Source organism: Coffea eugenioides, chromosome 5 (genome assembly GCF_003713205.1).
Source record: "Coffea eugenioides isolate CCC68of chromosome 5, Ceug_1.0, whole genome shotgun sequence".
NCBI classification, from domain to species: domain Eukaryota; kingdom Viridiplantae; phylum Streptophyta; class Magnoliopsida; order Gentianales; family Rubiaceae; genus Coffea; species Coffea eugenioides.
In genome coordinates this window covers 42,133,362-42,152,775 of record NC_040039.1, presented here as the reverse complement: position 1 = coordinate 42,152,775, position 19,414 = coordinate 42,133,362, and the positions used below count along the sequence as shown (strand labels likewise).

Sequence of the window (19,414 nt, the reverse complement as noted above, 5' to 3'; positions counted from 1 at the left end):
ATGGCTCTGTTTGGATTCAGCATTTTTTAAAAAATAATTTTTTTATCTACAATGCTACAGTAATACACAAATAAAAACAACTTCAAAAATACCATATCCGAACAATATATCAAAAACAACTCCAAATATAAGAAAAATTCGAAATTTTTGATTTCAAATAGAGCGAATTTGGTTTGAATTCAGTAATGGAGTTTTTGAAATTGGAAATAGAAATAAGATTTTTCAATTTCAATTTTGTTTTATATTATATATATATTAATATTTATTTATTTATATATATAATATTTTTTATTTCAATTTTGTTTTATAATATGTATATTTCAATTATGTAATATTATATTATATATATTAATTATATTAATATGTATATGTATATTTTAATTATGTAGATTAATATGTATATTATATATATTATATCAACTGAAATAAATATTAATATTTTGTTTAAAATATATTTATATATATTTATAAATATATTTATATTTATATTTTATTTCAATTTTATTTTATAATATGTATATTAATATGTATATTTCAATTATGTATATTATGTTATATATATGAATTATAGTAATATTAATATGCATATTAATATATATATTATATATATTATATCAATGGAAATAAATATTATATATTTATATATCAATATAAATATTTTGTTTAAAAATATTTATATATATTTATAAATATATTTATATTTATATATTTATATAAATATATTTATTTCAATTTTGTTTTATAATATGTATAGTAATATATATTAATATGTATATTTCAATTATGTATATTATATTATCTATATAAATTATATTAATATTAATATGTATATTTCAATTATGTATATTAATATGTATATTATATATATTATATAAATTGAAATAAATATATATATTTATATATTAATATTAATATTTTGTTTAAAATATATTTATATATATTTATACATATATTTATATTTGTATAAATATATTTATTTCTATGTATTTTTATATATTTATATAAATATATAAATATATTTATTTCAATTTTGTTTTATAATATGTATATTTCAATTATGTATATTATATTATATATATATAAATTATATTAATATTAATATGTATAGTTCAATTATCTATATTATATATATTATATCAATTGAAATAAATATATATTTATATATAAATATAAATAGTTTGTTTAAAATATTTTTATGTATATATTTACACAAATATATAAGTATATTTATTTATATATGTTTATATAAATATATATATTTCAATTTTGTTTTATAATATTATATTATTATATATTAATACATATATTAATACATATATAATTTATAAATATAATATGTATAATTATATTTATAAATATATATTATATATAATATGTATACATATTATATTTATAATATATATATTAATATACACATTATAAAACAAAATTGAAATAAAAAATATTATATATAAATAAATAAATATTAATAGATAGAAACAGAGCCAGTATATATTTAAAAAAAATTCAAAAAAATTGTAAATTATAAAAATACTCAAAAATATATTTTAAAAATACCTCTAAATACAATCCAAAAACCATCTACATTAAAAGTTTTTCATATACACAGCTACAGTAAAGATTTTAAAAAGCACCTCCCAAAACAGGTAATCCAAATGGAGCCTATGTTTTCACACCAAATTGACAGGAGCATGGTGACCAAAAAATCTAGGTTAAAAAACGCCTATTAATATTATGTGATGGTGCAAATCAGAGTTTAATAACACTTATAGTTCGCGTGTATTACTCAGATTACAAAATGGAATTTAATAAATAAAAAAGATTAAACAGAGAATTAGTGGTTCTTTAGTAACTTTGGTTGTTGTAATTGGTAATTGGATTTAAAGGTTTGTTTTCTTTCTGATATTTTCAATATCGAAGGAATTAGTAAAAGTCGAACCCAACCATCTTAGAATCAATCACTAAACAAGGATGTCTTAATTGGCCTTTTTGGAGTGCCTATCTCTTGTGCAATTGCTGCATACTATAAACTATTGAAAGGTATTCACACAAGGACAATTCTCTCTCCATCAATTTGTTTCCTTTTTTTCTTTCTAGATCTCTAGGAGATACAGCATCATAAAAAGCCATGAAGATCCTGATACGAAAACTAGTGTTTTCAATTGGTACATGTTCGTTTTTGTTTTTGTTGGCTGAAAAGGTAAGGGGTGGTCCTCAGTGAAGCTTCATTTGCCATCTAGATTAGGTCTTTTGTGGTGAAAAAACTCCAACAAATTTTAAGGTTGGACAGACCAACGGAAGTTTAGCACACAGCAACTTGAAAATTATCTTAATTAGATCAGTTTTGTGGTGGACCTGAGCCAATGTCCGCCATACACTTGTTGACAGCAGTACCAGTTATCAATCACTGGCAGCACCAAATTTATTTGGTATCAATCAATGACTAGAAAATATAATCCTGTTAAAAGCATCTTAGACAGTATCAATCAATGGCAGTACCAAATAATTTGGAGTCAATCACTATCCAGGGAAACCATCTTAGAACTCTCCTAGAAACGAAGCCACATGTTCGAATCCATGTTAAAAGGTAGAAAATATGATAGTACATTGATATGGAGGTGCGTTCTATCTTCCCTTTCAATTCTAATACATGTCGAATTAGGCTTTTCCTTACCCCCGTCGTATAAAAGTAGGAATAGACTTTTGCAAACATGCTGAAGAATACTCACACTGTTCAAGTAAATATAGACAAGGTGATAATTGTTTCCCCTGTCTTACTTCACCCATAAAAATATCAGAATTTAGATTTCAAAAAGAATTTCTCCACGTTTATCTAAATTAAATAAAGTGATAACAATGTATTGGCTTAATTCCTCCACGTTTGTTCAATATGAATTGAACAAAATGATGAAAATGTTTGTTTATGTAACTTGAATAACAATGTTGATTTCATGTCACCTAAAAGATTACTGAAACCTAACACTAGTATTAGTGTAGCATACTATCAAAATATATATTAAACCATCAAATTGATCTCTGCAAAGGGTATTCCTCTTCCTTGAAAACTCTAAATTAGATTATAGAGGGCCTGGAATATGTACAGTATAGATAGTAGCATTCGTATTTTGTATTATTGAGCGTGAACTATTTTACGTAAAACTAAATTTAAATAATATTTTTACGTATACGATATCATTCGTGTTCTGCAACTTACACTAATAATTAGGGTAGTAACCTTAATTAAACAGTCAACTGAAGTCTAACACAATATTCTCTGCTTCGAGATATGAGATTTCCCATTTGCCTTTCTATCTTTTTCACCAGAGTTCTTTCATTCTAGAGTAACAGAGGGATATTATCGAAATTTAAAAGAAATAAACTGAAATTATAAACAACAAGAACAATGACAACGACAACAACATAACCACAACAACAACAACAGAAGAACCACAAGATGACAAATTGGAAAGTCTACCTTATATTGTAGAATTCAATGATTTATGTTTCCCCCGTGAGGCATGCGCTCTAATTGTTTATTATATAGTGCACCGCATCCTCCTATCTATATATCCCGTTAAACTTGGTAGCAAATAGACGAGTCATTTTCTCTTCAAGAGGGCAAAAATGGCTTGTACAAGTAACTTTTCCTCCCTATCAAAATCTTGGGCAGTTCTTGATGTCCCTCGTGGAGCTCCAAAGGCAACTGGTTTGTGGCTAAAAAGGCAATTTATCTTCAAAACCTCGCGCATTTGCATGTGCATGCCAACACCAACCGCGACGCAGCCCATTGCAACGCCGTTGATCAGAGATAATGAATCCCTACTCAAATATTTGCGCCAGCCTTCGGTATGTAACAATTTCTTGGTCATCATTAATGGTGTTTCTTACTTGGTATTTTGATGTAGAGAGTCTCTTTTTCTACGAAAACTCGTATCTTGGTTTGTTGCAACTAAAACAAACCTCAAGTAACGCTAACGATACTTAAACAAGTGATGTATGCTTCCTAAATTCTTTTCTTACACGTTTATTTGGCGGGATGGAAATATGTATTGTAGGTGCTTCCACATGAAGTTGATGACAGCAGGAAAGAACTACTAGGAAGAACAAGAAGGCAATTGAGATCAACTTCAGAACCCTTAAAGGCCATGAATTTGATTGACACGCTGCAGCGACTGGGATTAGCATACCATTTTGAAGATGATATGAATGCTATATTATCCCAGTTATCTTCAAGTGGTCAATCTGATGGAGATCTCTTTGCTACTGCATTGCGTTTTAGATTGCTAAGGCATAATGGTCACAAAATAAGTTCTGGTAAGATCTTCACCATGCTATCTTTAATTTAGATAAAACAGCTAACTCAATATCTGATAATTGTTTGAATCGTTTACCAAGAAAGAAGGTAAAACTTTCACTGAAAAAGCTTTGTGTTTTGAGTTATTTGTGATTTTCTCATCTCCTTCCTCTTTGTCTAGTTTGACGAGAATCTTGCATGATTGCCACTCAGGAGATTGTATATAGGACGTTGGAAAAGAATATTTTTACTGTGAGAATCTTGCATGATTGCCACTTATGTGTGTTTGGATTGTAAGTTATTTGAAATATTTTTACTGTAGCACTTTTTGTGATGTGATGTATGTGAGATAAAAAGGTAATTGGGAAGATAAAAAGGTGTATTAGAAATTGTAATGGTGATGTCAGCAAATATATTTGGCCAAATAATTGGCTGTCCAAACACTATTAAATTTTTGAAAGATGTTGATTGAACATTCATCACCAAATCTTTTGTTATTAAGTATTACTGAAAACTCAACCATTTAAGGATTGAGCATATATATGATGATTTGATCATAAGCATAATATGAGCATAAGTTTACCACTACATAAATTAAGCTTAGGAATAATCTACCACTACATACTTCTTGAAATGGCTAACAGTACCTCTTCCTTCTGTTTGTTTTGCATTATGTATATTTGCAGTCTTTTTCTATTGGTTTCATGACATCTTTTAAAATTACAGATATTTTCCAGAAGTTCATGGACAAGAATGGAAAATTCAAAGACTCCCTGAAAGAAGATACCATGGGGTTGTTGAGTTTGTATGAAGCCTCACACCTAGGTGCAAATGGAGAAGACATATTGCTGGAGGCCATGGAATTCACTGAAGCCCGCCTAAAACAGTCACTTCCAAGCTTACCAACCCAACTTGCTAAAAAGGTTTCTAGTGCCCTGGAACTACCAAGACATAGAAGGATGGCAAGGTTAGAAGCCAGAAGGTTTATTCAAGAATACAGTGAGGAAATTGGACACGACCCAAACCTTTTGGAACTAGCCAAATTGGACTACAACAAGATCCAATCTCTCCACCAAATGGAGTTAACTGAGATATCTAGGTAAAATCCCCTTTTTTTTTTTGCATATTCCATTCCATCAATTGGTTGGCTACACTGACTTCTTATTAATACTCCCATAATTATGGTAAAGCATGTTTTGCAGCTCATTAAACTGTATATGCCTTGTTAGTATTCCCATAATTACGGAGAAAAGATGCTTTTTTTTAATGCTCTTGAATAAAATAGTAATACTAATAATGTCTTTGAATATCTTTTCAGGTGGTGGAAACAATTAGGCCTTGTTGACAAGCTGACCTTTGCTCGAGATAGACCACTGGAATGCTTTCTGTGGACTGTTGGAATACTTCCAGAGCCCAAGTATTCAAACTGCAGAATTGAGTTGGCCAAGACCATTGCCATTTTGTTGGTGATTGATGATATTTTTGACACGCATGGCACAATTGATGAGCTTGTTCTCTTTACAAATGCAATTCGAAGGTAAAATTAGCTCTTCAAATTGTTGTGTGTGAAGAGTTGAAACTACATATTTTGATTGGTTTTAACATGTTGATAAATGCAATTTGCAGATGGGATCTTGAGGCAATGGAAGGGCTACCTGAATACATGAGAATATGTTACATGGCACTGTACAATACTACTAACGAAATTTGCTACAAGATCCTCAAAGAAAATGGTTGGAGTGTCCTCCCATATCTAAAAGCAACGGTAATACAATCTTTTTCAAGCTTTTCTTTTCCTTCTTTCATAAAGGTAAACTATAATTGGTGTTTCGTTGTCTCAATAGCTGGCTCTTGAATTGGCTCCTCAAAGCTGGTCCATCCAAATCAACAATTTTTCGGACAAATATGACATTATCTTATAGTAATTTTTTTGGACAAATATGCCTCATTAATTTTCCAACTTGATTTAGAAAGCAAATATTGGCTGCCATCTTATTATTGTTAAGCCTAATGTTCTGTTTGTCACTTTCGTGATGACAGTGGATAGACATGATCGAAGGCTTTATGCTGGAAGCAAGCTGGTATAACAATGGTCAAGTACCAAACATGGAAGAATATGTAGAAAATGGTGTTACAACAGCAGGAGCCTACATGGCCATGGTGCATCTATTCTTCCTCATAGGACAAGGGGTCACAGAGGAAAATGTAAAATTGTTGATGAAACCCTATCCTAAGCTCTTTTCCTGCTCGGGCAGAATTCTTCGACTTTGGGATGATTTAGGGACCGCAAAGGTATGTTGTTACAATATTTTCAGAAGCTTTACAAATTTTTGTCCAAAATCAATATTGTGGTACCACAAAAAAAAAAAGCAAAAATGGAAAAAAAAGGGCTTAGATACCTATAACGGACCGTCGAATAAAATTTTAAGGTTAATTTTAAGCCTTGTAACAATTGGAATCTTTGATTTGATCTAAAAATTCTACCATTGTGTCAAACTAGTCCTTAAATTGTCCCACATATTATTCTCTGCAATTTGCGATGCTCAGGTAATTTTCTTGGAAGGGATAATTTCCAAGGTTTTAACTTTATGCAACTTCATCACTTAAAGACCAAGTCCAACTTGATTGTAAAATTTACAGTTTTTCCAAGCCAAGTTGGAAGCAATTGAACTAATTTGTAGATAATGTTTCTTTTTCGGTAACACAATTTTAGGAGGAGCAAGAAAGGGGCGACCTTGCATCAAGCATACAACTATTCATGAGGGAGAACAACATAACATGTGATGAAGAAGGCAGAAAAAGAATCTTGCAACTCATAGATAATCTGTGGAAGGACCTCAACTGGGAATTAGTGTCTCGAGATGCAATGCCTCTTGCAATTATCAAAGCTGCATTCAACATGGCCAGATCTTCTCAAGTTGTGTATCAGCATGAAGAAGAAAGCTACTTTTCCAGCGTAGATAATTATGTGGAGTCTCTGTTTTTCACCCCTATAATTAATTGATCAATGTAAAATTATACATAAATAAGTATTAATAGCTATGGGCTTATTGTATGTATATTCTATGATTTTCTTGATGATAAAAAAGAATCCATTGTTTTAGCCCGTCTTTTTGAGTAACTTTTAGATGTTTCACGGATTAAACTCTTCGATTTTCAAAATAAAATTCAAATATGGTTGATGGGGCCCTTTATTGTGTTTTAGTCGGTCTAGAGATGTAATACTGTATCAAGCTCATAATTTATCTCTGGAACTCTATTGGTGACATTACAGCAGGTAAAGAAAGTCACTGACCATATCCTTTCATGTTTCAACTGATCACTTAAAGAAATATGTCAAAAAAAAAACTTAAGTTTAAACACTCCTTGTTATTTAGAAGGATAAGAAAATTATAATGGAGAGAAGCATATTTCGTTGTGAAAACTTTAAGAAGATATGGATGCCATTAAGGTCGCAAACAAGTTGAGTCGAGTCGAATTTTGATTTAATCGAGTCGAGTCTCAACTCAATTTTATCAAATTCGATCCTATCGAGCCTACTCGAAGTTAAGAAAATAAAAAAATAATTATTTTAATTTTTAAAAATGAATAAAATAGTCATTTTTTTCTTAATATATAATAAAAATATTAGGATATATATGTAATTTTACTATTAAAATAAATATGTGTGTGTGTATATGTATGTATATTCGAACCAACTCATGAACTAATGAGTTGAGTTTCTTTATGCTTGACTCGAGTTTAATAGCTCGAGTTGATCGGCTCAATTTCGACTCAAGTTCAAGTCGAGTTTTGACCAATTCAACTCGCAAATGATTTGATTCGTTTGCAATCCTAGATTCCATACATGTCATTCTCCACAAAACAAAGATTACAATAACAAAAAAAAAAAGAAAAAAGAAAAACCATTGATAAGATGTGAATTTCCATCAACAATGTAAGTACTGCGACATGTACACATAACCGAAGCGATACTTTTTCCTGCTATTCTGCAAATACATTTTTTTTAATCACTTTATTATTGCACTTAAATCATATCATGAAAGTGTTATATTAGGTAATACTAAAACATTTTTCCAAATAATTTTCAATCTAGATAGACTTGCTAATAATCTTCAACTTGGACTTTCAATCCTTCATCCAATCTTTGAGTGCATCATAATAGTTGCACGTATAATGATTGATTGTAAAGAGATGATGGATTATAAGTAGAAGGTTTTGGATTTAAAACCTCTCACTTAAAAAAAAAAAAAAAAAAGTTTGATCAAAAGGCTAGCATTGGGTTAATGGGCCTGAAGATAAATTCATCTGTCGAAACCTAGAAAATTAATGCAAAGGCCCAGTGCTCTTTTAAGGGGATCTTTTCATGCTACAAATGGGTCTTCGTACGTTGGACTTTTCAAGGCGTATTTGGATGAGAAATTCTTTGGATTATAATTTATGTCAGCAAATTAATAGTTGAGAAAATAAAAATATGATTAAAAAATATGTTTATGATGTAATAAAAAAGGATACATTTTCTATATACTGATAGTGTATACACTAACAAATTTAGATGCATGTTATATATATATATATATATATATATAATTAAGTATTTAAATTCAAATCGAGATAACGTAACATATGCCCAGGCTCGCTAATATACACATTCACAGTATAGAAAAGATTAATCTATAATAATTTACTTTTCAAACCAAGGAAATAAGGACAGTTTTAGTTTGACAATTGGCTGTAAGAACTATCTCTTTTTTGTCAATTTGATGAAATGTTATTAATTTGACAACATTTTAAGTAGGTTCAATAATGTTACCAACAATATAGGGGGTGTTACTCCCATGTTTCAATCAACAAATAAGCAACATGAAATTCTTAAGTCCCTTTAGAATAATATATAGAGTTCTCCACTAATCCTTGCATAAAAGTAAAGAAAGCGGATAGGATAGTATTGAAACCCGACAGGAATAAAAACAATGGTTTGCGCTTTAACAACATGCTATACGTTTTCCTCTTTTCCATCAATAGAGCTTATTCCAATATATTTGAACCTTAAAAGATAACTATTTTTCATATTGTTGGCCAAATGTTTGGGGCCTGTTTTGATAGCATTAGCTGCAAAAGTTTTTTCTTTATTACTCCTTAACCACTTTTTCAATCATTTTCTATTTTATTACATTAAAAAAAATGTTACATTAATTTTTAATACCACTTAACTTGAGCTTCAGCAAAATCAAAACACTCTTGGTTCTAGGGGGATTTTTAAATAAAAAAAAAATTAGAATCAAAACACTGTGCCCTATATAGTAATAATTTTCATGGGAAAAATAAAACCGACTGCTCAAATAGAATATTCCTCTTCTTCGAGGATGACAAAAATGCTTGTATGCGTGCGTTATCGTTTTCGAAGAAACTTCACATTTGAAAATGTGAGTAAAATTTTTTGGATTAATCTTTCTTACGCTAAGTATGTACACGGTGTCAGTTTTGGATGAATGATAATTATGAAAAATTTCAATTTCAATTTTAATTTTTGCACATATGTCATAGAGTGAATCTATATTTTTTGGGTATATACAGGATTTACTTAAATTTTTTATATTTCTATGCTTATGCTTTGATTATTTTATGTTTCTTGGAAATGAAGGAACACGTACGAGAGTCTGTGCATGCACAAAAATAGATTAGAATCCTTCGTTCTTTTTATGCTTAAAAATTCTTTGCTTTACCTCTTTAGCCATAGACAAAATGGCTCAAAGCAAATTTACTTTCCCGATTGGACAGCCGTCACCGCCTTGCCGGGGGATTATTTCCAACACCAAGCCGCGTGCTTTCCCGTGGCATTTAGTCCTTGGATTGTCTTGAAGAAAAAGTTGTAGGACAAAATAAGTTAATAATACACACTAATTCATGGAGAAAAAACATATAAAAAACGTGGAAGCAAGAATTTGTGGTCCATACCCCCGGGTTGGCTCGGCTGGTGCTGGGGTGCCTCCTTAGGTCCAGGCACCGTGTGGTCGCGGTTCGATCCCTCCTATCATCTTGTGTCTTTTGGGGGTGGAGGCATAAGCGGAGTGGGAATAGTAGGGCTCGGAAATATAATTCGTCAAATCCCGAATATCCACTACGTCAGCATAAAAAAAAAAAAAGAATTTGTGGTCCATGTCTCCATTAATTAATGGCTTCTTAAAATCTAAACGACAAAAAAGTTTGCTTATTGGAAATGGTAGTACTCCATCCTTTCTATGCTTTTCTTTTTCCTGTTTATGTTGTCACTCTTTTGCATAACTTTCAAGAGTACTTCTCATAAATGTTTTTTTAATTTATTTTTTTTTATAATTTAGTTATTTTTATTTCGCATATATTATATCTCAGAAAATGTGTGACGTTAAATATTCAGTGATAATATCAAGTGTTATTTCCCCCATTCGAGCTCTTCAACTTTTGTTTTTAACTAATTTAGCCCAAATTGCACGTCCCATAAAGGTCTACAAGCGTTTGGTCGATTCATCATTGTGGAATTAATTGTTAAACGATAAGCTACACACTATATGTTTTCATTTGATAAACAGGTGATGACTTCTGCCCACTTTGAGGATATTTAATTCGACCCATGTTTAACGGAGAAAGGGTTAAGTCCCCTTGGTTAATCATTCAAGCTCGTTTGGATTGCCACTTTTAGAAATTTTTGTAAAAAAATATTATTATAATAATTTAATATATATGAAGTAAAAAAATAATTGAAAATTATTTTTACAAAAACATAAGAAATTTTCAATGAAAAATCATATTCCAAGCACCTTTTCTGAGTCATAGAACGTATGAAAAACTAATCTAGCATCAAAATGGAAGTTTAAAAAAATTAAATAAATTTTAGGAGCTAAATATATTTTAGATAAATGGATAATGTCTGATTCCTATTCTCTTTTCTTTTCTTTACTTTTTCTTTTTTGGAGAATATTCATTGCTTTTTCCCTTATCAAGATCACACATACGATATCTAGTTATGTTTGGTTGAAATTTTTTTATTTTTTAAAAATTTTCTTTTGAGTTTCTTCAATCAATACTATCTCATACATACTTTAGCAAACTAATTTTTAAAACTCTCCCAAAAATAATTATAATTCAATCATATCAATTTCTCAAAACAACCACCAAGCAATGAATTAAAGTAAACGATGCAAATGTTAAAAGAGAATTAAATTCATAATAATAATTGGGCAAGAACTAGGAGGGCACGTTGAACGCGTTTCTTGAAGCGCTACGACTATAAGTTTGCATTGGTAAACGGAAAAGCCGCCGAGAGGATGGCACATTTTACAATGTGCGATGATCGCCAATAATAAAAAGGTAAGGGTAGGATGGAGGCTTTGGATACAGCTAGAATGCTTGGGAGAAAAGCTTTAGAGTCCTCATTTCTGATAGGACATGTCCACCCATCCCCCGTTATTATGCGTGCATGCAGCTTGGTATACAGTTAAAATAGTAGTAGTACTTAATATGATTGTGTTTGGATGGTTGAATTATCTCAAATAATATTTAATTTATATTATTAATTTATTTATTAATTTATTTTGTATTTTTTAATTATTTTTATTTTATATATATCATATCACAAAAAGTATTACAGTAATTATTTCAAATATTACTCTATCCAGTATTATAAATTTATTTTGTATTTTTTAATTATTTTTATTTTATATATATCATATCACATAAAGTATTACAGTAATTATTTCAAATAACATTTCAAATATTACTCTATCCAAACACAAATAACACAAATCTAACTCAGTTGATAAATAAATTTTATTTTTTTGTATATAAGTTTGTGTATTCAAATTTTATTATTGATTTAATATTGTATTGATAAATAATTTAGAAGAACTCTTATAAATGATTTATGATCTCAAAGACAATTTCTTGACCTCTCATAATGATAACTGAAGTTAAATTCACCAAAAAAATTTTACTTCTAACAAAAAAGTGCACCATACACCACCGCAGTATGAGCACATATATAACTGGTACAATTTTGCCTTGTCCAATGTCCAATGATGATGCGCAATTTCTATAACATGTAGGTCCACTTGATTTGGACATAATTTAGTGTGTTTGGACAGCCAATTATTTGGCCAAATATATTTGCTGACATCACCATTACAATTTCCAATACACCTTTTTATCTTTTCAATTACTTTTTTATCTCACATACATCACATCACAAAAAGTGCTACAGTAAAAATATTTCAAAAAACTTACAATCCAAACACACTATATTATTATTGTTACATAACAGTAAAAGTAAGAGAGATATATGTAATTTTAAAATTTGAGAGGAACTCTATGTAATTGTTAAAAATTTTAGGTGAGGTTTGTAAAGTTATCCCTTTATATATATTTTCAAAATATGAATGTAAAGACCCGACACGTGATTCTTGTTAGTCCATTTGCACCCTCCAAAAGAAAAAGGTCTATTTGTAGTATTATTCATAATAACAGCACACATTACTTGTATCGGGTTTAATAGGCGGTATTTGAATTTTACATTTAAGAAGTTTTGCAATAATGGATTATTTTTTCACAAAAATAATTTTGCTTGCATCGCAGTTACAATTCCCAAGCAATTTTTGATCTTCTCAAGAACCCTTTTATTTCACATACATCATATCACATAAAGCGTTCTCCTATCTAAGCACACTCAATAAAATCCAAGCCACAAATTGCAATCCAATCCTTTTTTTAAAACACTATTTTGATTTTTATTTGATTTATATGTTCTTTTGAATCAATTTAGCTATTTTTGATGTTGAAGAATGCCAAGTTTTTAGCATTCTCCGGAGTATATCTATTATTAGGGTTTACTTAGCTAAAATACTTCTTTTAAGGCAGGCTATTCATCCCAATAATTTTGAGTTTTGGATTGATTAATTCAAACACTTGTCTCATTTGAATTGCTATTTTTTGAAGTTTTTGTATAAAATTAAACTATAACAATTTGATATATATTAAATAAAAAGTGATTGAAAGATATATCTATAAAAAACATAAAAATTTTTCCTCAAAAAATTGAAGTCCAAACACCAATAAAAGGAATGAAATTTGCAATTGTTGATTATAGTGGGTCAATTTAAACGCAAAATGAAATATATAGATTTCAATGCATCTTTCCACACTGAAATTACATTTGGTGCCTATAACTTGCAATAGTTCAAATCAAAAGTGGAGTATTTGAGTGGGTAATATATAGGACCACCAGTTGTAAATCGATGCATGCAATCCAACAACAAGAGAAAGCCTTTTAGTTTAATCTGTGACTTATTTTATCATGTTCCATATGTTTGTGATCATTCTTTAGCCCATTCCTCCTTGTTTTTTTATCCACCGAGTCACGGCATTTTGTAGTATGAAACGGAAGTGAGATCATGGAAAACATCGATGCCTAATAAGTCCTTTGTATCATAATTGGCTAACTATGCAAAAAGGGTATGCGTAGAGATTCTTTTTGCCCCCCTTCAAACTTCATATTGAGTCGTCGTGATTTGTTCTTGAAATGTTTCCAAAAATTAATATGGATTCCAAGATATTTTTCACAGGTGATAATCTCATACTATATTTTTTATTCAATAAGAAGGTAACAAATTTGGAGGATAAGCTTTTTAATGAGTGCTTCAATTGGTAGTTTCCAATGCACAATTCATGTTCTACTTCTATTCCTATGCCACTTTTTTTTTTTTTTTCCAAACGATAATTCCTATGCCACTTCAGTAGGGGAATTGATGACTTTGCCAATTAAAGTTTGTTTGGGTAGTAGATTATTCATCACAATTTATTTGCTTGCATCATTAACATCACATAAAAAAAATGCTACAGTATTACTTTTAAAAATTATTTCAAATAATTTACTATCCAAACACGAGTTGAAAAAAAATTAATGGTGGCATAAAGCAAGATTTTAAGTAGTTTATTAATGAAAAATATTATGTACATTTACAATAACATTTTATAACAATAACAAATTTACCATATTGGATAATTAGCCATGAATATTTGAGTGTGAGAAAAAGACTTCCTAGTAACAATTTGTAGATCTTGAGTAAATACCATTAGTGCTTTAATACTTTCTTACCATTCGAATGATGATATTATCATTTCAACCAAAAATCAAAATGTTATAACACAAATATATAATGGTTTTGTGGTTTGGATTTGAAATTTTCCATAAAACCATTTTAGAGAATTTTTTTTAAATACCATTCAACTACCTTTTTTTTTCTCACATATGCATTTATCCAAATGATTTGTAATAACATATTATTCCTAGAACTCATCCTCACAAAAAAAAAAAAAATCCGACTTTGTCACTAATTTATGAAAGTATGACAAAATTGATCCATGCTAGATTAAGGTTATACATCGACACATTCCTAAAAAATAAAAAAGAAAATTATTGTCATTCAAGTGGAGAATAGTTAGGTAAAGGCCAAAGGGTTGCATTTGCTTTGCATACGTAAAAAGGGATAATATCATAAGCCTCCCTAATGTTTCTCTTAATGTCACCTAATACCCTTAAGGTTTTGAAAACATTACTTACCTTATTACTTTTGTTATTTGTGTAACAAAAATTTGAAAAACTCTAAACTACCATTTTACTTATTAAATAAAAATATTCCTAAATCACTTTGTTTACTCCAAGAGAATCATCACCTGAAACACAATCTTTAGTAGTACTACTGCATCACAATGTTATAGTCTATAAAGTATAAATTTAAAAAAAAAAAAGATATTTGCAAAGAAATACACTAGAAACAAATTAACTCTATATGTTCAAAATAGATTTCTTATGACCTTATATTTTTTCAACTTCTTCTTAGCCTGTCCTTAAACTTCGAAATTGTACTGATCATTATGAAATTTAACTCAAAATAAATAAAGAAATCATATTCCACTTTATGAAAATCACAACAAGCAAAAGATAAAACAAAATTTAATTTGCTATAATTTATAAACAAAAAATTGCATAGTTATCCAAAAAAATGAGTAAGAGAGAATGTTGGAGAAAGGGGAAAGAAAAAAAATGACTTTTGTTTCTTTTTTTTTTACCTCTATTTATTTGATATGTTTATTACATATCATATGAGAGTTAATATAGTCTTTTCACAATTATTAGGAAAGGCAAATGATTATTTTTAAAATTCTAGAGATGCCAAGTGATATTATGAAAAACATCAAGGGAGGTTTCTAATATTATCCCAAAAAAAAAATCAAAACTTTATGAGAGTCCATCATTCTCTATTGTTAGGTTTGGCCTACGCCCTAGGATATTTTGTTGGAGGGATAATTTCAGAAACCTCCCCTGAGGTTTCTGACATTTACACTAACCTCCCCTGTGGTTTGAACAATTACACTGACCTCCCCTGATGTTACTAATCCTTTACAAATTTAGTCCAAATGATTAAAATATTGTTTTAGAGAGTGAAATTAGAATTTTGTACCTGATTTGTCCTTTGTGCTACATGTCCAATGAATGACAAAGTATTACAAATTAATTAATAATTAATAAACTTTAAGGAGCGTAGTTTATAGGTAAATATGTATTACTTATTTAAAGTACCAACTCTTTACGAGTATTTTACTTTCAAACATTTACTTTATTACAAATATTTATTCTCAAATACAGATTTGTATTTACTCTCAAATATTTAATTTTTGTTAAATACAAAACCTATCAGTTTTTCTTCCATAGAAATATTAATATAACACTTTTTCAATTTTAGTTATAAATATTTATGTATTTAACATAAATTAAATGATTCAGGATAAAATACTCATAAAGAGCTAATACTTTACTCATGTAATGGATGAAAATCATAAAAAAGTAATACTTTATTGGCCATTTCTTTTTTTAAAAAATATTTAATTTATATTAAATAGATAACCTACTGATTTTATTTTTGCAAAAATATTACTGTAACACTTTTTAATTTTTAATTACAAACGTTAATATATTTATCATAAATTAAATATTTGAAAATAAAATATCTGTAAAGAGTCGGTACTTTAAATAGGTTATGTGTATTTGCCTATAAACTATACTCTTTAAAGGAAGGAGTGTAGTTTATTGATTTAAGTAAGGAGTAGTTTATAGGCAAATACACATAACCTATTTAAAGTACCCGATCTTTACAAATATTTTATTTTCAAATATTTAATTTATGATAAATATATTAACGTTTGTAATTAAAAATTAAAAAGTGTTACAGTAATATTCTCGCAAAAAGAAAATCAGTAGGTTATCTATTTGATATAAATTAAATATTTTTTTAAAAAAGAAATGGCCCATAAAGTATTAATTTTTTATGATTTTCATCCATTATATGAGTAAAGTATTAGCTCTTTATGAGTATTTTATCCTGAATCATTTAATTTATGCTAAATACATAAATATTTATAACTAAAATTGAAAAAGTGTTATATTAATATTTCTACGGAAGAAAAACTGGTAGGTTTTTTATTTAACGAAAATTAAATATTTGAGAGTAAATACAAATCTGTATTAGAGAATAAATATTTGTAATAAAGTAAATGTTTGAAAGTAAAATATCCGTAAAGAGTTGGTACTTTAAATAAATAATACGTATTTGCCTATAAACTACGCTCCTTAAGTTTATTAATTATTAATTAATTTGTAATACTTTGTCATTCATTGGACATGTAGCACAAAGGACAAATCAGGTACAAAATTCTAATTTCACTCTCTAAAACAATATTTTAATCATTTGGACTAAATTTGTAAAGGATTAGTAACCTCAGGGGAGGTCAGTGTAATTGTTCAAACCACAGGGGAGGTGACTGTAAAAGTCAGAAATCTCAGGGGAGGTTTCTGAAATTATCCCTTTGTTGGACCTGCCTAAAATTTGGTACAGAAGCTGTACTTGGGTACTCTCTGAAGCTACGTACTATGAATTATGATAGTTCATGTGCTCCAATTCCTTTTTGACAGCTTCTTTACCAAGCCAAAATTGCATATTTCTCCAATAAATAAATAAATAAATAAAATTACATATCTTTTTCTCATTTTCTTTTTTTTTGGCGGAAATATTTTTTCTCATTTTCTTGACAAAAACAAAATTTACTTTTCTAATGCTGACTTTTAAGGGTAATTACCTTTCCAGATAAGTTGTAATAACTATAGTCACTCTCTATCTAATTCTTAGAATTATTTTCGTTTGGATATCAATTTTTTTTAAAATAATATTTCGCTTGTATCATACATAAATTTTTCAACCCATTTTTTTTTATATTCTCAATCACCTTTTTATCTTACATGCATTACATCACAAAAAATGTTATAGTAATTATTTTAAATAATATTTTATCCAAACAAACCCCTTAGTATTCTAGAAAATATTATTTGCACTCTCATTTTTATTAATCATACTCCAACTATCATTTTAATGATACAGTTTTTACTTATCAGATTATATGATAAAATAGATGGTGGGAGTATAAATAACAAATAATAGAATGCAGATAACATTTCCTTAGCATTCTCAAATAATGTGCGAGAAAAATGTTCATCATTCATTATACTTCACTTATACTCTGACTACCTTTACATACTATTGGAAATTTATGAAGGTAAATATGACATTTACACGGCTTATTTTAGTTTCTTGTACCTTTTTTTCATAGTACATACTAATAAATCATTAAAAATATACGAAAAATGTCAAAAAAACTAAAAATGAAATGGTTGTATTTGGTTACAAAATTATTTTTAATATTATATATGCTATTTGCATCATAAATATATTTTCTAAGCTACTTTTTTATTTCACATATATCATATTATAAACAATATTGCAATAATTATTACAAGTAATATTTCAAATAATAACATATTCAAATACACATGTTATATATATCATTACAATGAAACAAAATCAAGCTGAAAAAAAATCTCAAGTACCACATTTTCTTTGCTCGAAATCGTAGTATATTCTGGATTTCGTTTCTGTCCTGTCCCTATTTAACTACCATGTGTATTGATTAATAAGTTTTAGGATTCTATTGTGAATAAATTCAACGATCAATAACTCTTAAAATTTTATTAACGGATAAATTTAGCAGCATAATATACATGATATTTAAACAAAGACCGGACAGAAATAAAATCAGATAGATGATTTGAAGCGCATTTTCTTGTTAATATACTCGAAATGATTATGGGGCTCACATCTCTAGACTTGAAAAGTTTAATGCTTTTCACGAATCGAAGTGAATGAGCATCCATTTCAAAAATAAAAGCACAGTAAACAAAGGCGATGGCACAGTATTTATTGAGTGCGCCTGGCAGAGTCCAGTTGGCATAATTGCCGTCAGCAAAGGGAAAACCAAGAGGACAGGGGATAATTAAAGTGAAGCGCTTCCCCATCATTGATCATTCTATAGGCCCCATGCCCACCTCTAAACTGTACTCTACCCTGGAATTTTGGGCATCACATTTGTCCTTATTTTTTTGGGACCAATTTCGGAATTTAAATATAACTTGAAGTAACTTCATCCTTATTTTTTAAAAAGTTTTTTAAATTTGTAAATACAATTCGTAAATTGATTTAAAATCTATCGTTTGAATTGCTATTTTTCTGGAGCTTTGATAAAAATGTATTATATCGATTTAATGTATGTAAGATAAAAAAGTGATTAAAAATGTGTTTATGAAAATAAGGTTGTGTTTGGATTGCATTTTCTAGGATTTTTTGTTGAAAAAATACTGTAACGATTTGATGTATGTGAGAAAAAAAGGTAATAGGTAAATGTGATCACAGAAAACGATGCAATTTTTTGACGGAAAATGGCTATCCAAACAAGGCCGTTTTTTCAGAAAGTTACAGCCCAAACATAGCAAATTATTGTAGTGTTGAAATTCTTAGGCCTTGTTTATATTGCATTTTTTTGAATTTTTTATAGAAAAATTACTGTAACGATTTGATATATGTGAGGTAAAAAAGTGATTGAAAAATATGTTCACAAAAACGTTGCAATTTTTCAAAATTGCCTAATGACCACCTTAAATAGGAGGAAAGTCTTAATAATCATTAGTCATGGTGAAAAAAGAAA

General features: G+C 28.7%; 1 protein-coding gene across 1 annotated transcript; it reads left to right on the top strand.

Annotated features, from left to right (window-relative positions):
* The first annotated feature begins 3,624 nt into the window (after positions 1-3,624).
* On the top strand, positions 3,625-7,298 carry LOC113769863 (geraniol synthase, chloroplastic-like). The gene is made up of 7 exons (XM_027314168.1): positions 3,625-3,846; positions 4,056-4,308; positions 5,021-5,393; positions 5,613-5,831; positions 5,921-6,059; positions 6,335-6,586; positions 7,008-7,298. The coding sequence occupies exons 1-7, from the start codon at positions 3,625-3,627 to the stop codon at positions 7,296-7,298; spliced, it is 1,749 nt and encodes a 582-aa protein (XP_027169969.1).
* Positions 7,299-19,414: the final 12,116 nt, after the last annotated feature.